Genomic DNA, 27,045 nt, shown 5'->3' on the forward strand with positions numbered 1-27,045 from the left:
TCTGCTTCTTCTTCTTCTTCTTCTTCTTCTTCTGCTTCTTGTTCTTCTTCTTCTTCTGCTTCTTGTTCTTCTTCTTCTTCTGCTTCTTGTTCTTCTTCTTCTGCTTCTTGTTCTTCTTCTTCTGCTTCTTCTTCTGCTTCGTCTTCTTCTTTTCATGAGGCGACGGAGAGGGGTGGGGTCGCCGATTAAGTGAAGTGGCCTTGCTGTGGATGTGCTGTGTCTTACTAAGTATTGCGTTTGACCCTAGGCAATTGGCGGATGTAGGGATGACCCGTCATCCATGAGGAGCTGAGATGGGAGGGGTGGAGGGGAGTAAAATGGGTGGGAATAGGTACGTGCCTCTGACTCGGCTACCACCCTTCTAAGGGGGAAAAAGTTCTTGGTATATAGATAGATAGAATCTATATACCAAGAGCCTATTCCCCCTTATAAAAGAGGTAGCCAAGTCAAGGACACGTGCCCACTCCCATCCACCACTCTTGTTTCCCTCTTATCTTAGCTTCTCGTGGATGACGGGTCATCCGTACCCCTGCCCTCTTGCTGCATTGCTTCTGACCCAGGTGACAGGAGACAGGGATGACCCTTCATCCACGAGGAGCTAAGATGAGAGGGAAGCAAGGGTGGTGGATGGGAGTGTGTGCGTGCCTTGACTTTGGCTACCTCCCTTAAATGGGGGAAAAGGCGTTTGGTGTGTAGATAGGTAGAGAGTCAGTAAGACATAACAGGGAAGTAATAATTTCTACTGAATAAAACGGGAGAAGAAAACCTGGTCTATTTGCTGGTGGAGCATTTATGTAATCCTTTGAATGTGCCTTTAGACTTTACAGACAAACGCTTATACATTAGTGTATTCAAGTATAAAGTATATGGTGTGTTCAAGTATATATTATACTTGTTTGAATAAGGGGTATAGGCAAATATAAATTATTTAGTTTTGAACTTAATCACTGTGTTAAGTTGAAAGTTGTTCATAAAAAATCAGAAAAAGTGGATTTTTTTAGTTTCTTAGTGTTTGAGAGGATATACTGTATATTGTGTTAAGTTATAAGTTGTTTTTAAAAATTAAGAAATATTGTATTTCTTTTGAGTTTCTTAGTGTGTTCTACAGCGAAGGCATAGGCATATGGTACAATATGTTGTTATAAATTGTTCTTCAAAAAAGTAAGAAATAATATAAAAATAATTTTGTGTTTCTCAGTGTTTTTCCACAGTGAGAGGGTAGGTGTAAGACACTAAATGTTGCAATATCTTAATTTTGTTTTAAATCATAAGCTGTTCTTCAGAAAAGTAAAAATAAAAAGTACAGTTTCTTAGTATTTCCACAATGAAGGTGTAGGCGTATAACTCAATGCAGTATATTGCAAGATGTTAATTTTGTTTTACACCATAAGTTGTTCTCAAAAAAGAACTTCTTAGCGTTTTCCTACAATGAGGACATAGACGTATGACATTATGACCTATTGCAAGATCTTAATTTTGTACAACATCTCAGCCCAACGCACTGACGGCGTCGCCGTGGCAGAGCATAACGAGCAACGACCACCGTGTTTACTGCTCAGAGGACGACCCGGACGATCTGGGCACGGAGGCGCAGGTCCTGAACGGGCGAGAGAAACTGCGCATGGCAGTGACCAACCCTCTCACACTAAACGAAGGAGACATCATCAGCTTCCAGGTACATGTGTTGTGCCCGTAGGCAAGAACTGGTTTACCCATAGAGTGGTCAATGAGTGGAATAGGTTTAGTAACCATATAGATAAATTAGTTATGTAATAGATAATTCTATGGATGGGGATGATAGGTGGTAATGGACAATTGCATAGTGTAGGACTTATGGTCTCTTGCAGTCTCTTTCGTTCTTATGTTTCTTATTGTGTTTGTTATTATCATTACTGTATTATTTGAATTTTAGTTTTAATCTTAATTCTAATTTGTGTTTTTAGTTTGGTTTTAGTTTTGATTTTTATTTCAATTGTTATTTTGATTATTATTCTAATTATGCTATTTGATACTTCTTATTTACTTGCTTCTTAGATTAGTGTCGGTTGTGAGGCGAGGAGAAACAAACATTTGAACCTTGACAAGACGCAGCCTGTGGAACTCCAGTACTCCAAGGATGGAGGGGTGTCGTGGACACTGGTAGAAAAAGGGTGTGGAGTCAATTCTCTTCGATGTCTTTCACCTGTGGAGCCAAGTGTTTACTTTCCTCATCGCCATGGACCCTGGTCTCGAATTCTTCTTCCCGTCAACCATCGACTGGCTCTCGCGTAAGTGTAGTATATATACATACATGTATACATAAAAACATTCAGAGTGGCGAAGCGGTAATGTTTTCGACTCCCTCTCATATGTGTATATATATATATATATATATATATATATATATATATATATATATATATATATATATATGTATATATATATATATACATATATATATATATATATATATATATATATATATATATATATATATATATATATATATATATATATATATATATATATATATGAATAGAATCGCCAATGACGGTGTCCAAGGTTAGAATGTGTTGGTGGCTGGTGTGGGCGCTTATATACGTGTCACCTGGGCCGAGCGCGCTCATACTCAAACATGATTGGTCAATCCTGATTGAGGCTTGATCTTCGCATGCTAGGTAAAGCTTGCAGGTCCAGCGCTTGTACGTTGAGATTTGGATTTGATTCTTTGATATGTAAAGCTTCCACTAAAGGCAGACGACGTACATCTTTACATTCATATAGAAGAATATCGGTATTTTCTTCCAATATTTTCCTGGTGAGGCTAATTTTGTGCACCTTATTGAGATGGTTCTTAGGCGCTCCTGCTGATAGATGGTAACTTATGCGGCGAGACAACCTCATGATCGTCATGCCGATATAAGTGGAGGGGAGGGCTTCACAGTGAATCTATATACAACTTGTGACTTTTGAAGTGTCTCTCTCTCAAGGCAGGGGCTATTCTTCAGTAACAAGTGACTGGTCTTCTTACTCTTGTAGTATATGATCAAATTCAATATTTTTTCAGGATTGGCTGGCTTGGGGTTACGCTCCACTATTTGTTTAATTATTCTCTCTTCTTTATAATAAGTGGAGAAAGTGGATTTTAAGTAAATATTGATGTCTTGTTCCTTTTTTATTTTATGTCGTCGTTGTTGTTGTGCCAGTTATCCATGATTTTCCTCGTTTGCCGGCTTCTCCCACAAGGAAATTATCCGGCAGTCCACATAACTAACACCGACTCACACCTACTCGGCAGAGGTCAGGTGTCGCTCTTCGCTCCATTTCTCCCAACCGATGCTCATCAATCTTCGCCGGTCGGTCGCGGCGGGGGAGATTTTTCTCTTATGCTGCTTACCGGTCCGGCACACGCCTGACTTCTTCGATGACGCTGGCAAGCGGGCTTACACCTTAGACAAATATACACGTTTCCCAAATCACGTAATTCTCTGCTTTCAGAGTTGTGCTCGGAAGGAAAAGAGACTCACACACACACTCGCTGGCTCAGCAGAGGTCGGTCGTCGCCCTTCACTCGAGCTCTCTCAACCAACGCCCATAATTCTTCGCCGGCCGGTCGTGGGCGAGGAGATTTTATCATGACCTTTAGTCTCCTCTCCTGTCGACCGGTCCGGCACACGCCTGGCCTTCTTCGCTGATGCTGGCGAGCAGGTTTACACTTCTGACAAATACACACATTTCCCGAGTCACGTAATTCTCTGCTTTCAGAGTTGTGCTTGGAAGAAAAAAGATACACATCAACACTCTCCCGCCTGACCCCCCTCCCCCCACACCGCCATCGGATTCACTCTCTTGACTATGCTTCGGATATCCTAATTAACCCCAGGTGAGGCCAAACGCCCATCGACTCACCTGGGGTTAATTAGGAACGTGCTTTGCCTCACCTGAGGTTAATCTTTTCCTCACATGGGGTTAATCAGGAACGTGCGTTGTCTCACCTGGTGTTAATAAGGAACGTGCTTTGCCTAGCTTGGGGTTAATCAGCAACGCCAGACCCGGAAAGTGAACCTTACTCACTTCTCGTAAGATACATACACAAACCTCTCACGAACATAACCACGCCCCATGCACAAACATCTACACGTACTTTTTCTTCGACTAAAATTCGCTTCCTTTCTAACTTTCTCTTATACTACATCTTCTCATTTCAGTCTACTTCCCATTAAAGATTTTCCTGTTTTTCAGCCTTTCTCTAGTATTACGCCTCCTACCATTTTCTCAACTTTTGGTGATTTTAATCGCAGGCGTCGGCGCCGCCGTCCAAGTTCCCCGCCCGTTTCTTCCGAGCCACCACCATCAATCGCTCCTTAGTTTATCGCCCATGCGAAAAACGCTTATTGGCAATAGGCCTCTTTTATATACTACTATCTTTTAATTTTCTTATAGACATTCTTCCTCTCCCACACAAAATCGATCCCGCGCCCATAGCCCCATCTAACCTTGGACACCATAGAAAATACATCTCTACATGGCTACTGAAGAAGGGTTAAGAAACCCGAAATCATATTTAGCTGTTTCCAAATTAATTAGTACGGAAAACTTATCCACAACCTGTCAGAAGAAACAAAAGCACTTCTAAGACGAAAAGAAAATGTTCTGAAGGAAATCTGTAATACAGAACTCGGAATGACTTAATGAAGTATGCATTAGAGAAAATATCCTGCCCATATATATCCTTAATATATATATATATATATATATATATATATATATGTATATATATATGTATATATATATGTATATATATATGTATATATATGTATATATATATATATATATATATATATATATATATAGTGTTGAAGTTAATTCCATCCATTCTCTCCATTGTTGAACATTAAAGACATGTGGTGGAAATATTCTGGTCTCCCCTTTTCAGACCCGTCCAACTTCGATGGGTGCAGAGGAACCCAAAGGAGACAGAGGGTGGTGAGTTTGCCATAAGAGGAGTGTACGTTGGTCCTCCATGTGCCCACCACTGCCACGGCCACGGCACTTGCACCACAACTCGTTCGTGCAAGTGTGACTCTGGGTTTAATGGTAAGGATATGCTCGATTTTCTTTGCAATATGGGTCTATGTTAAGGAGGTATCACACTGGGCTATTTTTCCTCCAATCTCCAACTCATCGGCGGTACCGCCCACCTACAGGACTTTTCCCGCCGTAAAATCACTTCAGGCAAGCAGTTTTGTTTCCTCAATGAAGATAGAATGTCATTTGATATGCTGGAGGAAATTATATTCCTCCAGCATATCAGATTCCTTATCGATAGTTGTGGGCTGCAAATCTACTCTGGTGTGGTTAGTTACCACTTCATGATAAATGGTTATTGTTTTATTGTCCGTAAGAGATGGATAAAATATACTCCAGATTTCTTTGGACGTTTTATCTTAAGGCGATCGACCCGTAAGGGGGTCGTTAAGCCTGGTGTGAACCTGCGATCTGGTTTAATTTACCATTACAATTTCCATAACAGTCCTGTTGTGCGCAAATAAAACACTACTTTGTCAAAAAGGAAACAGTCATTGGCCAAAAGATTTGTCATGTTTAACTGAATATTGTTGAGTCTGCAATGATGTATAAGCGCCTGGCGCTGTGTGTAATATTTCGTGCAGTGTATGAGTATGTATCTTATAGATAGTTGGGAGGAAATACGCCCGTGATATAAGGATCTAAGTGGGTGATGTAGGTGGAATTAATCCTCAGCCCTGATATGGCGATTTCCTCCCGTCTATTGCTTCTGTATGATGTTGACCACTTTGTTATGTGCTCCTTTTGTTTACGTGTGATATGGAGATTGTCCCACTGGTGTTGCCAGTGGGCGTGTAATTGTTTTCTTAAGATTGAATTGAAAGTGCCTATGTCTATGGGCATGTCTATAATAGAGTTATTTTCTAACGTAGATTTGGCCAGCGTGTCCGCTTTCTCGTTCCCGGAAATCCCATTGTGGTTGGGAACCCAAGAGAGAGTAATGGACTTGTTGGTCGTCGAAAGTGCACTAATGATTTTGCCCAGGAGAGAATTCCCCATTTGGTTACCTGACTTAATTGACTATAATGCACTCAAAGAATCTGAGAAAATAACAAAGTTACTATGTGTGTCAGATTGAGCCTTTTCTATCGTTTTGTATATTCCGAAGAGTTCGGCAATATAAATGCTCGTATGGTCCGGCAATCTGAACCTCATCTGGGTTGTGGAGCTATATAACCCTGTCCCTGTCTTATGGCCACACTTGGAACCATCCGTATACGGTGCCCTGTGGCTAGTGTAACCGTTGATAACTTGTAAGGTCTTCTGTCGGAGTTCTTCCACCGAACACGATTTCTTCAGGAGGTCTTCGTTGATGTTGACGTTCAGGGTGATCTTTTCCCACAGTGGTATGTGGAACGTCTTCAATTCGCACAAGAATCGGATTCTGATAAAAAAAAAAAAAAAAAAAAAAAAAGGAGTGGAGTTGGTAAAGTGCTCCGATTGGGACGCCGCGCCGCCCGCTTGCAGGGATGTCGTGGGATACGGAGCACTTTGGCGGCGTAGCGGAGTGTGAGAAGTTCGCGCCTGTAGTGGAAGGGGGTGGGGAACATTGGCTTCAACTTCCAGCCTCTCGATTCTTGTGCAGCGTAATGCTCCAAGTGCAAGTCGTAGGCCTTTGTTTTGGATGATGTTCAGGGGTTGTAACGTGGTTGTTGTTGCCGAACCATAAATCTGACACCCATAGTCTAATTTAGATCTAATTAGGGACTCATAAATCATTACCAAAGATTTCCTATCTGCTCCCCAATTTGTGCCCGTTAGTTTGCGTAGCAAATTAAGTCTCTTGTTGGGTCTAATTATCGCTAGATAGAGTTTGATAATTACCTCTGCACTTCTATTCGTTATCGTCCTAGCAATGAAACCTAATGCTCTGTTAGCTTTATTCCTAGCGCTAATGCACTGTTTCCTGGTTTTAAAGTCCGGACTCACTAGAACTCCCAAGTCTCTCTCGCACTCAGTTTTCTCTAAGAGCGTGTTATCTAAGCTGTATTCATCTTCGGGATTGTGTAGCCCTACATTTAACACGCTACACTTAGAGATATTGAAGTTCATTTCCCATTTCACCGACAATGTGAACAATTTGTTAAGATCATCCTGCAGAATCTCGGCGTCGTCTCCTGACCTAATTAGGCGTCCTATTTTAGTGTCGTCCACAAACTTACTAACATCACTATTTATTCCATCGTCTAAGTCGTTTATATACATAATGAACAACAAGGGACCCAAAAACCGAGCCCTGGGAGACCCCACTAATAACATTGCCCCACCTAGATTTTACTCCATTTATGGTGACCCGCTGTTTTCTGTTACTAATCCAAGCTCTAATCCATTCTAACACTTTTCCTCCTATGCCATGGGCTTTGATTTTATTTAGTAGTCTCTGGTGTGGCACATTGTACCACACTTCCCTATGGTACGCCATTTTCTTGTATGCGTACTGATGAAAAGCAATCCTTAATTTTGACAGAGAATGTTTGCTCTAGTAAAAAGTTTTGAATAAAAATAGGGAGATTCCCTCTAAGGCCAAGTGCATAGAGTTTTTCGAGGATACCACGTCGCCATGCCACGTTGTTGGCTCTTTCTAAATCTAGGAAACAAGCTACAAGGAAATCTTTCTTCTCCAAACTTGAAAGGATATCATGTTCTAAGTTGACCAAATGGTCGAGACTACTTCGATTTTCCTGGAACCACATTGGGCAGGAACTATATCTTGAGGTTCAAGAATGGATTTTAATATGTTATTGGCCATACGTTCTAATACTTTGCATAAGCAGCTGGTAAGCGCTATAGGGCGATAAGAGGAAGGACTCTTTGGGTGCTTTCCCTTTTTGAGAATAGGTATGACGTGGGCATGTCTCCATGTTTCTGGGAAGTCATGTTTAATCCAAATTTCGTTGTACATTTCCAGTAATTTGTTGAGCGAGATTGAATTTAGATGTTGCAGAATCTCATACTTAATCTCATCAGGGCCAGCAGAGGTCCCTCTACACGAGCTTAAAGCCTGTTTAAGTTCGTGTAGTTGGAAGGGAGTGTTGTATTCGTGGTGTGTATGTGTACGGAAGGCCAGTAGCTCTGCTTCCAGTCTTTGTTTATGCTGTAAGAATGTTGGCGAATAGTTATCTGTATTGCTTGTTTGTGTAAATGTATCTGCTATTATGTTTGTGATGTCGGTGGGCGTATCTATAAATGTGGTTCCTATCGTCAAAGTCTTTATGGTAGGTGCATGTTTGCCGTCAATTCTTCGGACGGCTGACCAAATCTGCGTTAGAGGGGTGTGCATGTTAATTGTCGAAATAAAATCACGCCAAGACTTTCGCTTGGACTGTTTAATGATTTTACGGGCCTCTGCTTGCGCCTTTTTAAAAGTAATCAAGTTGGGTAAAATTGGGTTGTTTTTAAAAGTTCGATAAGCCCTATTCCGCTTGCAAAGTGCTTTTCTGCAGTCTGATGTCCACCAAGGAACTCTATGCTTGTGAAATGCCGAGGTCTTTGGTATGTGCTTATGCGCTGAATTCAAAATGGATAATGTTAAATTGAATACTTTGTCATCCATATTGTCCCCTGTGGTGTTGACGTTGGTAGTACGCCGATACATTTCCCAGTTGGCTGATGAATTTGGGACAGGGAGGGGATGGGGTGTCCCCATAGGCTGGAGCAGCCGTAACGTGGTCACCCCTTATTTTTAGGGTGACTGGGAAATGATAGCTGAGCATGGTGTCATCATGTGTAGTCCATTCTATGTCGTCAGGCAGCGCAGATGATATGGATAAATCGATGCATGAAAAAGTGCCCCTAGCATTGTCTACACGAGTGGGATCGCCAGTGTTTAGGAGGACCAGGTTGTTGATGTTTAGAACTGCCTCCATCTGCTCCCCTCGGGCACATGTTCTACCACTCCCCCACATGTGATGGTGGGAGTTAAAATCTCCGACTATAAGTCTATGGTGGGGCAGCTGTCTTACAAATTTATTTACCTCCTGTAGCGGAAATGGTTGGTCTGGAGGTAAATATATGGAGCAGATGGACGCAAGTTTATTCTGTATTTTCGTTTTGACAGCGACTGCCTCCAAGGTTGTGGATAGTGGCAGCTCCGCTTGGGGAAGGCAGTCGCTGACAGCAACTGCGACCTCCCCTCCAGGCGCGAACCTGTCCTTCCTATAGATGGTAAAGTTTTTCAGCTCTAATTGAACACTGGGATTTAGGAATGTTTCCTGTAGACATATAACTGAGGGGTTGATTATAGAATTGAAAATAGTTGGGTCATTTACTTTGCTTCTAATACCTCGGCAATTCCACTGGATGATTTTCATTATTTTTATTTTTTATCTTTTATTTACTTATTTTTTATTTTCATTTTTTTATTTGCTTCGATTTCTTCCTTTCTTGGCCTTAGTGGGAGAGGTATGTTTTGCCCCCGGAGTTCGGTCTGGGATGGATATCGGACTTAATAGTCGTTTGCAGGAGCCGGCGATCTCCATGGGGACATCCTCTTCCACATGTGTAGGCACACGTAGTGGAAGCTCTGGGATAGTCGGGGAAGGAAGGTGCGAGTGCGTGGTTTGTTTGGTACGTGGGCAGAGATCTTTGTCCTTATCGGAGTGCTTGCTTACAGTTTGTGTTTCAATGGTTCTGTGTGTTTTCTTAACTGCAAAAACATAGAAAGCTATTCCGGAGGAACTAGTTAGGGTAGCTTGTCTTTCCATCCCACGCTTCCGTGCTTCGTAGAAAGATATGCCACAAGTTGCTTTCTCGGTACAAATTTCTTTTTCTATTTTGAAGGTGGGACAATCTCGGGAGATGGATGCATGCTTGTTGTTTGAGGGGCAGTTGACACATTGAAACACATTTGCAGAACAGGCATCTGTAAGATGTTCGCCTGCACACTTACCGCACACGATCGTTTGGCTACGACAAAACTTAGCAAGGTGACCATATTTAAAACACTTATTACAGCGCAAAGGGTTGGGGACATATGGTCGTACTGAGACGTGGATGTTAGGGTCGTCAGGGGAGGTGTTTTTCGTTTGCAGAGGTAGAGTTGAAGACTCCATTCTGCACGTCTGGGTGGGGGACACGCACCCTGATACATAAAAAAATATGCTCAGGAGAGCCAAAGGGAACAATACCATAGGGGTCACGCAATTCCTTGGCGACTGGCGACAGCCGCGTGGAATGACACGCTGTGTGCCTAGTAGGGACGGGGTCTACACTATTCAAAACTACGATAGATTCATACTAGATTTCACCGGGCCGAACGACCGAGGAGTATCACGAGCCAGCAAGGACTCGTGCGGATCCCAGAGAGCTACGAAGAGACGGAAACGTCAAGGAGAGAAAGAGCTGGGAAATGCTCAGAAGTGGGTGCTAGTGTTAACTTCCAAGATGAAAGCCATCCAACGTAACGTTGGATTATAAGAACTAGTCAACTCTAGAGAGTAGCCCTAACAAGTATGACTGTCTTCGTGCAAGTACCGACTGTCTGCTGTCAATGCTGCTGACGTCCGCCATGACATAAATTATATAAAATCAATAATTTATCACTTTGTACAAGTTATACAATAATATTACATATAGATGCTTTTTACCTTACAAGAGCCATCCTAGTATGTGGCAATATTATTTACAATATATAATTTTATTATAATGGACACTCACAATGGTTCTTATATTACAATAATTTTATTTTACAAAAATGCTATATGCGTTAAGGGGACACTGCAGAAGTGGCGTGTTACCACATTACTCCCCCCCCCCCCCGAGTGACTGGTGAAACGATACATTCTTGGAGGTCCGGGGGCGCTTGGGAGGAGTAGGAATGGAGGCGCCGTTGATGGGAGTGTCCGTGGAGTAAAAAAATTAGGCCGGTTTGTTCCGATCAATGGAAACATGGTCACGCTTTCCATTTCGCCGAATTGTCACGGTCTTCCTGGTGCGGCGCAAAACTTCGAAGGGGCCTTCGTACGGAGGTTGGAGGGCTTTTCTGACGGCGTCCATTCTGACGAAGACGTGGGTGCACTGGAGAAAGTCCTGGCTCACGAAGGTCCTAGGCGATTTGGCTTGGCGTGGGGGAACGGGGTGGAGCTTGGCCATGGTGTCCTTCAGCTGGAAGGCGAAGTCGGGTGGAGTACAGGAGTTGGAGTGAGGCACGTCAGCGATGAATTCTCCGAGAAGCCTGAGGGTGGTACCGAAAACGAGTTCAGCAGGAAAGTGGCTAATTTTAACCTTGAGGGAAGTCCTGATGCCAAGGAGCATAAGGGACGGCACCACTGATCAGAGCTCGTTGTTAAGGGCATGGGCGTAGAGGGCGGCCTTGAGCTGGCGATGAAAACGCTCTACCATGTCGTTGGCCTGGGGATAGTAACTGGCAGTACGGTAATGGCGGATACCAAGGAGGGCCATTATCTTGTTCTAGAAGGTCGACTTGAACTGGCTGCCTCTGTCCGAGGTTAGATTGGTCGGGACACCGAAGCGAGCAACCCAGTTGTCGACGAACGCTCGTGCAATGGTGTCGATGTTGATGTCAGGAAGGGGAATTGCCTCTGGCCAACGAGTGAAGCGGTCGACACAGGTGAACACGTACTTGTAGCCGTTGGAGTATGGGGGTGGGCCGACGATATCGACGTGTATGTGGCTGAACCTGATAGAGACAAGTGGGAAAGGAGTTAGTGGGGAAAATGTGTGTCGTGTTACCTCGGAGGCCTGGCACTGGAGGCAGGTGCGGGCCCAGTACCTGACGTCCTTGTTGATGCTTAGCTAGATGAACTTGGAGGTCAATATCCATTGAGATGCACGGATGCCAGGGTGTCCAAGGTCATGAAGGTGGCGGAAGAGTTGATGTCTGTGCCGGGTACTTGAATTTTCTCCATCTTGAGAGAAGGGTTGTCCAACAGTCGCTGCAAGTCATCGCAGTTGGCCTGTGCTGCTGCAATGACGGCGTAATCGATGACAGGATACTGCGAAGAGACTGAGTGAATATTTCTGGAGAGGGCGTCAGCGGGTGCGTTGTCAGTACCTTGGACGTAGCGAATATCTGTGGAGAACTGAGAAATGTACTCTAAGTGGCGGAGCTAAGTAGGGGTATAGCTGACTTTGCGTGGAAGGTGGTAGTGAGGGGTTTATGGTCTGTGAAGATGATGAACTGTCGACCTTCAAGGAAATACCTGAATCGTTGGACTGCCCGATAGACAGCAAGCAACTCCCTGTCGAATACGCTGTAGTTCTTCTCAGTCTTGCTCAGTTTCTTGGAAAAGAAGGCGAGCGGCTTCCAAGCACTGTCGACGTATTATTGTAAGACGGCGCCGATTCCATCGTTGGAGGCATCCATGGCGATGGATGTGAGGGCCTCCGGGGCTGGGAAACTGAGGGTGGCGACGGTGCCCAGCGCAGTCTTCGCAGAAGCGAAAGTTTTGTCGGCTTCAGGACACCAAGCGAGCTTTATGGACTGACCACGCTTGCAAGGTCTAATGAGAGAATACAAAGGTTGTAACATGAGGGAACACTTAGGGATGAAGCGATTGTAAAAAGATTTCACACTAAGAATTGCTTGAGTTGTCTCTGGGTGGAGGACTTCGGGAACTGGAGGATGGCATCACACTTGGTACTCAGAGGTGAAATTCCAGTGGAGGAGACAGTGTGTCCAATGAAATCTATGGATGTCAATCCAAATTTTGACTTGGCGGCGTTGATTTGGATTCCGTAGTCTCTTAGACGGGTGAGTACTTCTTCGAGGTGACGGCGGTGGGTAACTTCATCAGGGCTGGTGACGAGGAGGTCATCTATGTAGGCGAAACAGAAGGGTAAGCCAAGGAGAACTTCGTCGATGAAGCGCTGGAATGTCTGTGCTGCATTCTTCAGGCCGAAGGGCATCCGGATGTACTCGTAGAGGCCAAATGGGGTGGTAATGGCCGTCTTCGGGGTGTCATCGGGGTGGACAGGGATCTGATAGAAGGCTTGCACAAGATCCACCGTAGAAAAGATGGTACAGCCGAAGAGCTTGGAGCCAAATTCTTGGGTATTGGGGGATAAGGTATCGATCGAAGACAATTTGGGAGTTCAGTGCACGGTAGTCACCGCACGGTAACAAATCACCGCTCTTTTTAGGTACGATGTGAAGAGCTGAAGACCAGTTGCTGTTGCTGGTCCGAATGATCCCCTGGCGCATAAGGGACTCGAATTCGGTCTTGACGATGAGTTGTCGTTCGGGTGCAAGACGCCGTGGCTTGGCATGGGTTGGGCGGCCAGAAGTGACGATGCAATGCTCGACGTGGTGACGTATCGGCTGTGTGCAAGGATGTGGCTGAGTGAGGGTGGTAGGAAACTGTTGCAGTAGGGAAGCAAAAGGGGTGTCATGACTGGTAGCAGAGATGCTGGTGCTAACGCCAGGTCGAGTGTCGCCGAAGGACGAGAGGCGTGTCGAGACATCGTAGAGGCGACGGCACTGTATGTCTACGAGAAGACCGTAGTGGTTGAGGAAATTGGCTCCGAGGATTGGTTGAAATTCGTCGGCGACGTAGAACATATATTCAAAGGTACGACGGAGGTTGAGGGAGAGGGTTAAGGTAGATTTCCTAAAGACGTCGATCTTTGTCCTGTTGGCTGTGTAGAGGGAAGCGAGTGGTGGTAACATCCTTGAACTTGCTGTAGCAGGAAGTATGCTTACTACAGCACCGGCGTCAATAAGAAATAGGTAGTAGCGCGTCAGAGGGTCTCTGATGTAGAGGAGTTGGGAGCAGGAGGGGCGAACATTATGCACCTCTAATGTTCGCCGCTGGAGTTTAAAGTGGGGGAATGGGTGAAGGCGCAGGGTTGGTTACACTTGCGTGCCTTGGAACCGAACCGGGTATGGTAGTAACATACCGCTGGGGTGCGATCCGTGCTCTTGGATTTTGGTCTGGATCTGGAACGTTGCCTGCGGCAAAAAATTACGGCATTCTGCTGCTTGAGCTTGTTGCTTGAGATCGCTAACTTGCAGTGTGAGTTGAATCATCAAGTCGACGAGGCGCTCTTAGTGGGGGTCTGTCTTGATCTGGGAGACGGAGGGCGAAGAAACAGTTTCGATGAGTTCATTGGCGAGTGTGGCGAGTTTCTCCATGGGAAGTCAGTGAAGAGGCTGCTCTGGATAGTGGCCGGAAGACGTTGGTAGAACAGCTGGAGGAAAAGGGTCTGGTCGAACGTGTCACACTTGTCTGCCAGGAGATTCATCATGCGGCGTAGTAGGTCTGACGGTCTCTTGTTGCCTAGTTCTTTCTTAGAGAGAAGCGCTTGAAGGTGTGTAGCGACGAATGACTGGAATCGGGCAAGGATAGTGTCCTTTAAGTCTTTGTATGGAGTGTCAGATATTAACGCTGTAGAAATAGTGTCAGATACACGAGAAAGGACATCTGGAGGGAGAAGGGAGCAGGCGTTGCTGAATTTGGCGAGGCTAGTAGAGATGCGCGAGGACTTGAAATTACATTCCAGGATGTTGAACCACACAGTCGGGTCGTGACTGAGGAAAGGTGGTGCACGAAAGGCATTGACGGCAGATAGGGTTGCAGGTTGCTGGGGTGGGTCGGTGGGTGGTACTTGCATAGGAACCACGTCCGCTGAGGTAGGAACAGGCTGGTCCATGATGGTTGGGGCGTCGGCTTTGCCGCAGCTGGGGCTGACGGCGCTGGTACTCCACTTCGGAAAGCGGCGGCGGCGGCTGTAGTCCACTTCAACAGGCGGCAGCTGCCCTGTGGTCCACTCCAAGTCACCAATTTATGTGGTTAGTTACATCATGGTAAATGTTTATCGTCCGTAAGAGGAGGGTAAATTATATTCCAAATTTCATAGGACTTATAATCGAATTTCCCGTCCGCCATGACATAAATCATATACAATCAATATTTTATTACTTTGTACTAGTTGTACAATAATGTTTCATATACTGTAGATGCTTTTTACCTTACAAGGGCCATCCTAGTATGTGGCAATATTATTTACACTATATAATTTGATTATAATGGACACTCACAATGGTTCTTACATTACAGTAATTTTATTTTACAAAAATGCTATATGCATTAAGGGGACACTACAGTAATGACGTATTGCCACAACTCCAATAGTTGGAGGGAAAATAGCTAAGTGTGATAACGCCTTTATAATGGTCATTAACCCGACTGATCCAGTGGTTCTCAAAGGATGACAAAGAATTACAGAGGCGAAGCATGCCGTCAGTAGACCTTTTGGTCCATAACTAGGTCGGATGCGAAAAAATATATAATGATGATAAATAAAGAAATAAAAAACAAATAAACAGATAGATAAAATAAAATAAGATAATAATTATAATAATATAAATAATAACAAATAAAATAAATAAATGCATAGGTTTAGTTGAATAATAAACGAACAGGTAAATAGTGAATAATAATAAATTGACAGATAAATGATAATAAATTAAAATCAATCAAATAATAAACAGACAAATAATAACAAACAATTAAACAAATAATATAAAATAAATTGCAGTCATTACAGCATCTTCCTTAGATATTTATCTAAACGAATCTTAAAGCTTCGAACTGAACTGCATTGCACCGCCTCTGCAAGAAGTTTATTCCATTTATTAACTACACGGTTGGCGAAGTTGTTTCTACCCACTTTCAAATTAAATCTATTCCCTGACAGTTTGAGATCATTATTTCTTGTCTGATTCTCATTCAGTGTGAAATTTTTGTCACTTTTGATGTAAATTCTCTTTAGAATTCTAAAGACCTGTATCAAATCACCTCTGAGTCTAATTCATTTATTTATTTATTTTTTTTTTTATAGGAAAAGCAGATTCATATGTCGATTTTCGTATGATCTATTTTTTATATTTGGAATCAGTTTTGTGGCTCTTTTGTACTTTTTCCAATCTGTCAATGTCTTTAATGAGATTCAGTGACCACACGTTATGTGGACGAATTAACGATTTATATAGCTTGTTCATGAGAAATGGACTTTTGAAGTCAAAAGATCGCGCAATCAGTCCTAGAATCTTATTTGCTTTCTCAGAGGCTGAAATACACTGCTTAGATGATTTGAGATCGTTACTAATAATTACGCCGAGATCCTTTTCACTATCCACTTTTGTTAACGAATTTCCAAATAACTTGTAATTGTACTTACTGTTACTTTTACCTATGTATATAACCTTGCATTTACTTGTGTTAAATATCATTAGCCACTTTTCAGATCATTGCTGTTATTTATCAAAATCTTCTTGAATATCTAATTGATTTAAATGATCATTTGCCACTCCGCACATTTTTGTATCATCAGTAAATTTGGAGACAATAGATTTTAGTCCGTGGTCTATATCATTTACATATACTACGAATAGAAGTGGCCCAAGAACGGAATCCTGAGGAACTCCACTCGTAACATCTTTCCATCTAGAAGTTTTGCCATTTAAAACAACTCTCTGTTTTCGATCATTCAACCAATTTCTAGTCCAACTTTAGGCTACCACTCACGCCGTGTGAAGCTAATCTAGTAAGTAGTCTTTCGTGGGGGACGGTATCAAAAGCTTTTGCAAAGTCTAAATATATTAAATCGATATTGTTTCTTTTGTCATAATTCGAGATGACTGTGTTGTGCTGGCTATCAATTATCAAACAGTTACTGTCTAAATTATGTTCGATTGCATCTCTGATTATAATTTCCATAATTTTTCCTATGATTGAAGTCAAGCTTATTTGGTTTCTTTTTGTCACATTTTTTGAATATGGGAGTAACGTTAGCTACCTTCCATTCTCTTGGGATATCTCCGTATATGATGGATTTTTTGAAAATAATTTCTAATGGAACAACAATCTCACTTTTTATTTCCTTTAAGATTCTTGGATGCCAACCATCAGGCCCTAGTGTTTTATCAACTTTGAGTTTGTCTATACACCTTTTAATTTTTTCTTTTGTTATATTTACCATAGTAAGTTTACCCTAGATTTTTCACAGGTTTCAGTTTAGAGTTCACTTTGAGGTGTTTCGTTTACGAATTTAGAGCTAAGACAGTTGTTTAAAATATCACACATTCCTTTGTTCGAATACTCAAGTTAACCGTCAGCAGATAATAGTGGGCCAATGTGATTCCTAATAACCTTTTTATCTCTAATGTAACTATAGAATTCTTTGGGATTCTCTTTGGATTCATCAGCGATATTCATTTCGTATTGCAGTTTTCGATTTTTTTTTTAATCTCTCTGTATTATTACATAACGTTGATAGTCATTAGGTGTACCCTAGCACTTGTATTTTTTATAAGCCTGTCTCTTTTTAGCAATACTTTTTTCAGTTTCTTTGTCGAGCCATTTTGGGCGAGCCTTGTTTGGGGGACGTCTGTCCTTAAACGGGATGTAAGTATGAACACTGCTTCTGACCCAGGGCGGTGGGCAAGGTGCAGGGATGACCCGTCATCCAGGAGGTGCTCAGATGAGAGGGAGGGTGGGAGGGGGTGTGGAGTGTATTAGGGATGAAATGGGTGGGAGTGTTTTTATGCCTTTTCCTTTTTGGCTACCTCCCTTGAAAGGGGGAAAAAGCCTTGGTATATGTATGTAAGTATGAACCATCTTAGCGTATTTTGAAATATTTCCCACATCTGATCTACAGGTCTTTCGCTTAATTCTACCTCCCAATCTGTAAGCTGAAGCTCCTGACGTAATCCTATGAACTGAGCTTTACTAAAATCGGGTATTTTAGGTACCCAGGTATCTATATATATATATATATATATATTTTTTTTTAGCAATTTGAATCTAAGTTGTGATTACTACTTGCAATAATTTCACTAACTTCTACATCGGTTATCATGCTTTCATGGCTAGTAATCAATAGATCGAGTAAGTTTCCATGACTTGTGGGCTCTTTTATATGCTGAACTAAGTAATTGTCACCGAGAAAATCTATCAAGCGACTACCTATGTGGCCATGTTCAAGGGTCATCCAATCAATGTCAGTAGAATTGAAATCATCCATTATTAATAAGTCCCGGTTGCAGAAACTAGACAGTTCTAATAACAACAGCTAGTCGTCTGCTAATGATAATGTTTTTGGCCTATATATTACACCTACATTCATTTTTTTTATTTGTTTGGACTAATTCTACCCACAAACTATCATATGCATTTTGTTTTACTTTCTCTAAAACACAGGCATGGAGATTGCTTTTAACGTACAACAAAACACTCCCACCTTTCTCGTGGTTTCTATCATGATGAAAGTGTTTAAATCCCGCAATATTAGATTCAGCTTGAAGCTGTTTACTATTTAACCATGTCTCGGTTATTCCTATCATCTCGAGATTTTCACTTTTGACATACGCCTGTAGTTCTTGGAATTTATTCCTAATACTATGAGCATTAAAGTACATGGTATTATGAAATTCGTGATTATTTCTGTTTGACACATTTTGTATTTCAATAATTTTGTTCTTTATTGACACCTTGCTCTATATTGATATTTGGCCCTTGATTGACATTCAATGCCTCATGGACATTTGCCCCATCACGGACATCTGGTCCCTCACGGTCATTCGATCTCTTATGTATACCTTGCCCCCCTACGTCACCGCGTTCCACACCGGCCACCCGTCGTTCGCTGACACCCATTGGAGGGACGGGGGCAAGGGAACCATGACAAGAATATAGAGGTGCATGTCCTGCTGTTACAAATTATACATTTCTATATAATGTGAGGAATCTGAATATAAAAAGAACTGCCATCATTTTGCTCTGGCAAAAGAAATAAAAAATGATTATGATTGTCAACTATAATAAAACAAAGGATTTTTCTTCATCAACATTTTGTTGTTGTTGTTATCATTATTATTATTGTTATTATTATTATTATTATTGTTATTATTATCATTGTTATTATCATTATTATTATTATTATTGTTATTGTTATTGTTATTGTTATTATTATTATTATTATTATTATTATTATTATTATTATTATTATTATTATTATTATTATTATTATTATTATTATTATTATTATTATTATTATTATCATTGTTATTATAATTGTTATTATTATTTCTATTATCATTACTTATTTTTATTTACTTATTCATTTATTTATTTATATTTTTTGTGGGATGGAATTTGAGAGGAAAATGAAGGGAGGCCAAATGAATGTTGAGAATTCATGAAAGGGGGGAATGGAGTGTAAAAGGTTGAGAACCACTGGTTTAAACTGACATGAACACTCAGGGTGGGATTCGGGAGAAAAATTAAAGGGAGTCTGATGACTGTTGAGAATTCATGAATGGAGGGAAGGGAGTGAAAAAGGTCGAAAACCACTGGGCTAATCAATCGAAGTAAGCTTGAGGCTGATTCATTTTTCTTCCAGGGACGTTCTGCGGAATCTTTGAGACTCCAAACCCAGGCTTGGTCATGGACCACTTTGACAAGACTAAACCATCATCCTTGTGGCAGAGGACAGATGGTGCCAGCATCGCCAATGGCTGTCATGACTTGGAAGACTTGACCTTACTTTTCTCTGGTCCTGGCCCGCGTTTCGCCATCACACGTGAATTAGATACTCTCCATATCAAGTGAGTTGTTTTAAACATTGCTTGAAGACTATTTTAAACAAGGGCTGAAACTATTGGTTGTTATAAGAGAAGGTTAGATAACTTTGTGAATGGAGATGATAGGTGGTAAGAGATATGGAAATGTTTAGTGTAGGACTTATATTTTTTTGCAGTCTCCTCCATTCTTATGTTTTTAATCATATACTCAAAGGCATTGTCAAGTGCGTTCTTAACTTTACTTAAGTGCTATTATAAACAATCATATACTCAAAGGCATTAAGATAAAAATTAACTTTGTCAAGTGTGTTCTTAACTTTACTTAAGTGCTATCATAAACAATCATATACTCAAAGGCATTAAGATAAAAATTAACTTTGTCAAGTGTGTTCTTAACTTTACTTAAGTGCTATCATAAACAATCATATACTCAAAGGCATCAAGACAAAAATGCACTTTGTCAAGTGAGTTCTTTTGAACATTAGTTGAAGACTTTCATAATCATATACTCAAAGGCATTATGCACTTTGTCTAGTGAGCTTTTTTCTAATCGTTACTTGAAGACTATCATAAACGATCATATACCCAAAGATGCACTTTGTCAAATAAGTTCTTTTAAATGTTACTTGAAGACTATCGTAAAAATCATGTACTCAAAGACATTATGCACTTTTTAAATTAATTATTTTAGTTATTACTTGAAAACTTATAAATAATCATAAACTCAAAGACATTATGCACTTTGTCAAATGAGTTTTATTAAACATTACTTTAAGACTATCATAAACAATCATATACTCAAACATATTTAGAAATGTACTTTATCAAATCTATCACGTCAACAGATTCCTGGCGTACAAACTTCAAATTGGTTCGAATGGTCGTCGTGGTCGGTGCGCAGTGGGCAAAGCTCCTCTTGACAACGTCTTCCTTCAGTACTCCACCGATAACGGGCAGACCTGGACTACACTGCAGTACTACGAACCAGGTCAAACGCTCAACAGGTAAATCTCTTACATGGGGGGATACAATATATACAATATGTGGAAGTAATACTAATTTATCAATTCTGTTCGTCGTTGTCGTCATCGTTGTTGTCGTTCCCTAGACCGTCTGGCCAAGCAGTCCCATCTTCCTGAGGAACGCCATGGCTGGAACGGGGTTCTCCCACAAAGCCCTTATAGAGTATATGTTATGTTGCTGGCGTGCACAGTTATATACAATGCAGTCTTCCATAATGTGTTGTATAGTATGGGGTGAAGTGTTACATCCTGGACAGTTATCTGCGATGCGATCATCCAGCCGCCTCTGGCAGCCTAGAGGGGCTGGATGGTGGCCGCGCCGCAACCTGGAAAGATATTAAAGGGGAGGGCATGCAGCAGTGTGTTGTCTTTAAGTCCATTCTACTCGTTGCACCATGTGATTGTCAAAAATAAGTCAAATTGGTTTTGAGATAAACACATACAATATCACATTGCTGGTATGATTGTAATAGCGATTATTCTAACGTGCAGTAGAGCAGTAATTGTACAGTTGAAAAAAAGCAATTTGTTCAGCAGAATCCATCTCAGAAGATCCACAAAGCAGTGGCTTCCAGGGGCTTTAAGCGGACCCCGGACCCTATCTTCGCCCCAATGGCATTGTCCCTTCGGTCCTTGCCTCTAACTATTTTGTGCAGTTCTCAAAATTACTCAGAATAATCCCTGGCCTGTAATGCATTTATGTACTGTACAACAGAAATTGCGGATTTGTAAGTTATTCTTCGCGTGGGCAGACCTTTATTCAACTCCTGTTTTGCCAACAGGAATCACACCTTCTTCACGCCACTCCCGGATGCTGCCCGGACTTCTCACACGCGATTTAGGTGGTGGCAGACTTATGCGGACATGGACCTTGGAGTGGGAGATGAGTCAGGTAAGAGGAAGGTGCTACAACCATCATTCCGCACCCACGAGGTGGGAAGTAAAAACCCCTTGGTAGGGCAAAGCCTTGTCAGTTGCAGCAAGCCGCTGGGTCTTTTAGGCCATTGTTTGGATCGTCTGTCTGGTAGGACAAATCTTGTCATTTGCGTCAAGCCGCTTACTTTTTTAGGCCCATGTTTGGGTCGCCTCCCTGGTAGGGCAACTGCTGTCACTTACGGCGAGCCGCTGTTTTTTTTTATGATTGGGTTGCCATCTTTGGTAGGGCAAGCCGCTGTATTTTTTTTAGACCAATGGTTGGTCGCTTAGCCAGGGTTGTCGGGAACCAACGCAAGAAGCGCGCGGTGGGTCCCGTGAATCAAACTCACGAACTACACTCAATTTAGAGTGGCAGTTGCAGACAGAATGGTCAGAATAGACACCATGTGAGGATGGAACCTTTATTAAATGTACAACTTTTCACTTTTTGAATATTTTTTCAAGTACATAGACGCAGAACCCAACCTCTAAGCAATTATTCAAAATCAAAACACTATAGAAAAACACAGAGGCATGTTTGATAGTGCACCCTCTTTAATTAATTTAATTCCTGTAGTTAGAAAGACTTCAATTAACATACCGTGGGATGCCCTGTCCTGAATATTCATATCAATTCCTCTCTGAAGCAGAATCACGAGCGGAATGGCATTTAGATGACGTGATGCTGATGGCCACCGAATTCCTGCCCCTTGGGTTCCATGATGACTTCGAGGACGTTTTCCCGAACTCGCCAAAGACCACTTCTCACTGGTTCCAGTCGGTGGGAGCACAACAGGGGAACAATAGCTGCAGCAAGAGCAGAGCCATGCTCATGGAAGGAAGAGCAAGTACGCACACATTCTCTCTCTTTCTCTATCGCTCTCTCTCTCTCTCTCTCTCTCTCTCTCTCTCTCTCTCTCTCTCTCTCTCTCTCTCTCTCCTCTCTATCTCTCTCTATCTCTCTCTATCTCTCTCTCCTCTCTCTCCTCTCTCTCTCTCTCTCTCTCTCTCTCTCTCTCTCTCTCTCTCTCTCTCTCTCTCTCTCTCTCTCTCTCTCTCTCTCTCTCTCTCTCTCTCTCTCTCTATATATATATATATATATATATATATATATATATATATTTATATACATATTTATCAGTCTATCAACCTGTCTCTCTACCTATATTTATATCTATCTATCTATCTATCTATCTACCTATCTATCTATCTATCTATCTATATACCAAGGGCTTCTTCCACCATATAAAGGAACTGGCCAGCCAAGGCGCACACCCACTCCCACCCAATCCACTCCCATCCACCACTCTTTCCTCCCTCTCATCTTAGCTCCTCGTGGATGAAGAGCCATCCCTGTCTCCTGTCCACTTCTCAGGTCAGAAGCAATGCAGCAAGACACATCACATTCACAGCAGAATATGTTGTCAATCATACTTTTTTTTTAATCGTCTGTGAACATCTCGGGTATGAATTGATACTGCCTCCAAGCCCTCCTATAAATATCCCCGGAAAGAAAATTGCCCTGCTTTCTTTTTACATCTAAGATAAAAAATTTAATTCAGCTTTGAATCCAAGACCTTTTAGTCGAATATGCTGCAGTTATGGTAAATGTGTCCATGGGTACAAAAGGACAAGTTAGCAAATATTTTCATTGTCTAATGATTATATATTTCCTCAGGTCAAAAACTCTTGGAGAGCTGGGACGTCGACGTTACTGATGCTAGTGTGCTGCAGTTTGACATAACAGTTGGGGGTTGCAGTAAGGAGCCCACTAAGATGGAGGGACGAATCCTGCTTGAGTACTCAACCGACCACGGACGGAATTGGAATCTGGCACGACTCTTATGCAGTCCCCCCAAAATCAGTTGTATGTCGTACCACGAAGAATCCGTCTTTAGTACACAAGCATTCCAGGACTGGACACGTGTAACCTTGCCGCTTCCCATAGATACTGTGTACGCAGCAGCTCGATTAACTGATCCTACATTCCTCTGAAATGTCTAGAAATGAAAGGCTTCAGTCATTTAGGTATCTGTTCTGTATCAATGTAGCTTGCTTGAACATTATTTTGTTTTGTAGGGGTGAGAGGACCAGACTTCGTTGGATTGAAGAGGACCATGGGGATTCCTTACCACTCGCGTGGGGAATAGACAATGTCTACATAGGAAACTCCTGCCCTTGGACTTGCTCTGGTCATGGCTACTGCAAAGATAACGAATGCATGTACGTTTGCCTTCGTGAGTTTAATTGAAACTGCCTAGCGTAGGCTTTTATGATCTCTTGTAATCTCCTCCATTCTTATGTTCTTATGTTCAACTGAAACTGTCATGAATCACAAGGGTATTGGCTCACATTTGTAACACTTTTATTACGCCATTCTATAGATGTGATGAAGGATACTTCGGTGACTTTTGCGTACCAGAGTCTGTTTTGCCCTGTGAGCTCCTGGACACTTTTGACACGTCTCCAGTAGATTCGACCAAGTGGCTGCAAGTGTTGGGAGGCGAAGTGTCCCACCGTTGCGGCGTTCTCGTATCGAAAACGGCACTTGTTTTCCACCAGGTAATACTCCCACAGGGCTGGAGACGCATATTTCTTGAGTAACAGATTTCAGCTGAAGACATTCGTAGTATTGTTTAGCCTTAGTGGTACACTGCAGGACCGGCCTGTCCCCTGAGGAACGATACATCTGTACCTAAACACTGTGGCCTAATCCGGCTTGATAAGGTTGTATGTAGGGTGAGAAGTGCTGTATGTGAAGTTTATACTATGTTAGAATGGCATTGCTTCTGACCCAGGGTAATGGTCGAGATGCAAAGATGACCCGTCATCCAGGAGGAGCCAAGATGTGAGAGAGGAAGGTGAATGGGATTGGAGTGGGTGGGTGGGGATGAAATGGGTGGGAGTGGAATTATGCCTTTTGACTTTGGCTACATCCCTTGTAAGGGAGGAAAAACCCTTGGTATGTGCATATATGTATATGTAGAATGGCAGTTACCTCAACATGTTGGTTTAGTCCGGCTTGGTAAGGTTGTGTGTATGGCGCGAGAAATGCATGTCAAGTTCTGGTATGTTAGAATGGCTGTGGTTGTAAATGAAATCTGAAGTCAGTGTAATCAGCTCGACCATATTGAACAGGTGCCAGTTAGTGACGGGAAAATCCAGCAGTGTTTATATTTTCTCCCAGGACGGCACTCGAAAGGCGACAACTATTGACATGGACATGACAGCTGCGGGTTTCATACAGTTCTACATCAAGTTTGGCTGTGACGGTTCTGGGTTAGGTCGCGGCTCCGGCCACAGTAAGAGAAGCGACGACGACGCCGTGTTTATGGAGTTCGAAGACGCCGAAGAGGAGGCGTTCTCGCGCCATCATGGCGTCCTGGTGCAGTACTCGCCCAACGGCGGTATCTCGTGGACACTGCTGAAGGTATTCTTGAAATAGAGCCTCAGTGATTTCAATGCTTGTAGGAACTCAGCACCAAAAACTTGGTAGATTGTTTGTACGTTGTAATATTTGGGGTTTTGGCTCATCTTAAGCTCATTCTAAGGATGGCCAATCTTTACAGCCTAACTTAACCTAACTTAATCTAGCTTAACCTAACCTTCTTATTTATCTATCCTTAATTAAATGATCATCATTGTTAGGGCGATTTATATTTACAAACTCATTTCTGGGATTGCTACATTTTACAAGCTAGTATGTGTTTTAGCTCATCTTTACATATGTACTCTGGCGTTACTGGTCTTTACAACGTCCAGTTGTTCTTGAATCCGATTTGTCAGAGGAATTTTACTTTTTGAAACATGTGTTCTTGTGTGTTTATGTAGTCAGGGTTTTTCATTTATAGTTCTAGGATGATGCTCGAATAGGTTCTTCATCATCTTCCTTCTTCAGTTTCCCTTGAACCTTTAGGCCGGGAGCAGACGAGCAGCTCTGTGGCGCATCATCGTCGCGTCGCTGTGTGGCGAGAATGTGGCTTGCCATAGGTTTCCATTGTTTAGAAGCGGATCCGGGCACATTGCGTCTGTGGCCAGCGTGTGCGCGGCATCGATGTTAAAGAATGGAAACCTATGGGAAGCCACATCTCTGCCACACACCGATGCGGCCTTATTCTGTTCCCCTCGCTTTACCTAACAAAGGAGAACGTGTAGGAGCAGGAAGGGGAAAGGGGATTCAATCTTGGTTAGATAACTTTATTATAAGAGATGATTAGATAGCTTTATGGATTGGATATAAGATGGTAAGGGACATGGAACTGCCTAGTTTGGGCTGTATGGTCTCATGCACTCTCCTCCATTCTTATGTTTTTATGATATCACACAGGAACTTCACTACGACTCGTCACACTCTAGTCCTCGGTTTGTCTCGATCGAACTGGACGATGTTCCCTTTGCCAAGACCAACGCAACGAGGTTCCGGTGGTGGCAGCCGGAGCATGGCGGTGCGGAGATGCACTCCTGGGCTCTCGATGATGTGTACATTGGTGGGATTCCCATCACGCCAAACGTTCTTTATGATGACTTCAACGCTGGAACACCCTCCGAAGACGGCTGGATCGATATGCCTGCAGGGGAAGTGGGGCATCTCTGTCTTGAGTAGGTCACTGATTTCTGTGTAGACTTGTTGTCTTGATAACACATCAAGTATGATTTGTTTACATATAAGCAAATGTCTTCCTTACATAAAAGCAAATGTCTGGCTTCACCCAGTCAATGTTCTTATTCGGATTTTTAGATTTCATTTATCTGAGGTCACTGATTTCTGTGTAGACCGTTTGTTGTCTTGACAGCACTTCAAGTATGAGTTATTTACATATAAGCACATGTCTTATGCATGGGTTTCGGCCAGTCAATATTCTTGTGCAGATTTTCCATTTTTTCTCATATAAAAAACTTCGGACGATTTCATTCATCTGAGGGTGCCTCCTATATTGAACGGAGTTTCGATCGACTGGGTGCTCGCTGGCCGACCGAGTTAGAGCGTCACTACATGCGGCGGAGGTCGAAGTGACAGCAGTTTAACCCTGCCGCCAGCGAGTTGGACCAAAGGGATGGTTAATTAAATTCCACGCTACGAAATCCTGCAGAGCGCCATCTTGGTGGAGCAGGACTTGTTGAAAATAAGTAAATGAATAAATGAAAATAAATAGATAAAAGAATAAAACTGATATTTCAATCAGAGCTGGACTGATACTAACCCTCAGCTGAGTAAAATTATCTGACGTTTGACAAATAAAACTACGCGCGCGCACACTCACACACACACACACACACACACACACACACACACACACACACACACACACACACACACACACACACACACACACACACACACACACACACACACACACGTTTATACATATGAAGTAAGTCAAGGTTTTTAAGGGATTAAATATCTGCTGACCCATCAGTCCCACACGGAATAAGGTCAACATTTTATGGAAAGAAAGAGAGAGAGAGAGAGAGAGAGAGAGAGAGAGAGAGAGAGAGAGG

The 27,045-nt window shown here is 42.4% G+C and overlaps 1 protein-coding gene across 2 annotated transcripts in view; it reads left to right on the top strand.

The window, feature by feature from the left end:
• LOC143027596 (reelin-like) overlaps positions 1–27,045 on the top strand; it is a 181,808-nt gene that overhangs the window by 61,556 nt on the left and 93,207 nt on the right. Inside the window, exons 26-37 of one of the 2 annotated variants that reach the window (XM_076188935.1) lie at positions 1,493–1,675; positions 2,035–2,267; positions 4,916–5,076; positions 19,429–19,633; positions 20,455–20,613; positions 21,414–21,523; positions 22,194–22,394; positions 23,225–23,501; positions 23,626–23,769; positions 23,931–24,108; positions 24,734–24,976; positions 25,874–26,145. In XM_076188935.1, coding sequence (XP_076045050.1) covers positions 1,493–1,675; positions 2,035–2,267; positions 4,916–5,076; positions 19,429–19,633; positions 20,455–20,613; positions 21,414–21,523; positions 22,194–22,394; positions 23,225–23,501; positions 23,626–23,769; positions 23,931–24,108; positions 24,734–24,976; positions 25,874–26,145 — 2,366 coding nt within the window. The remainder of the gene's footprint in view (positions 1–1,492; positions 1,676–2,034; positions 2,268–4,915; positions 5,077–19,428; positions 19,634–20,454; positions 20,614–21,413; positions 21,524–22,193; positions 22,395–23,224; positions 23,502–23,625; positions 23,770–23,930; positions 24,109–24,733; positions 24,977–25,873; positions 26,146–27,045) is intronic. The other variant, XM_076188936.1, reaches the window with a different exon arrangement.

The sequence above is a fragment of the Oratosquilla oratoria genome, chromosome 8, assembly GCF_046742065.1.
Source record: "Oratosquilla oratoria isolate Oo_2021 chromosome 8, ASM4674206v1, whole genome shotgun sequence".
Classification (NCBI taxonomy): domain Eukaryota; kingdom Metazoa; phylum Arthropoda; class Malacostraca; order Stomatopoda; family Squillidae; genus Oratosquilla; species Oratosquilla oratoria.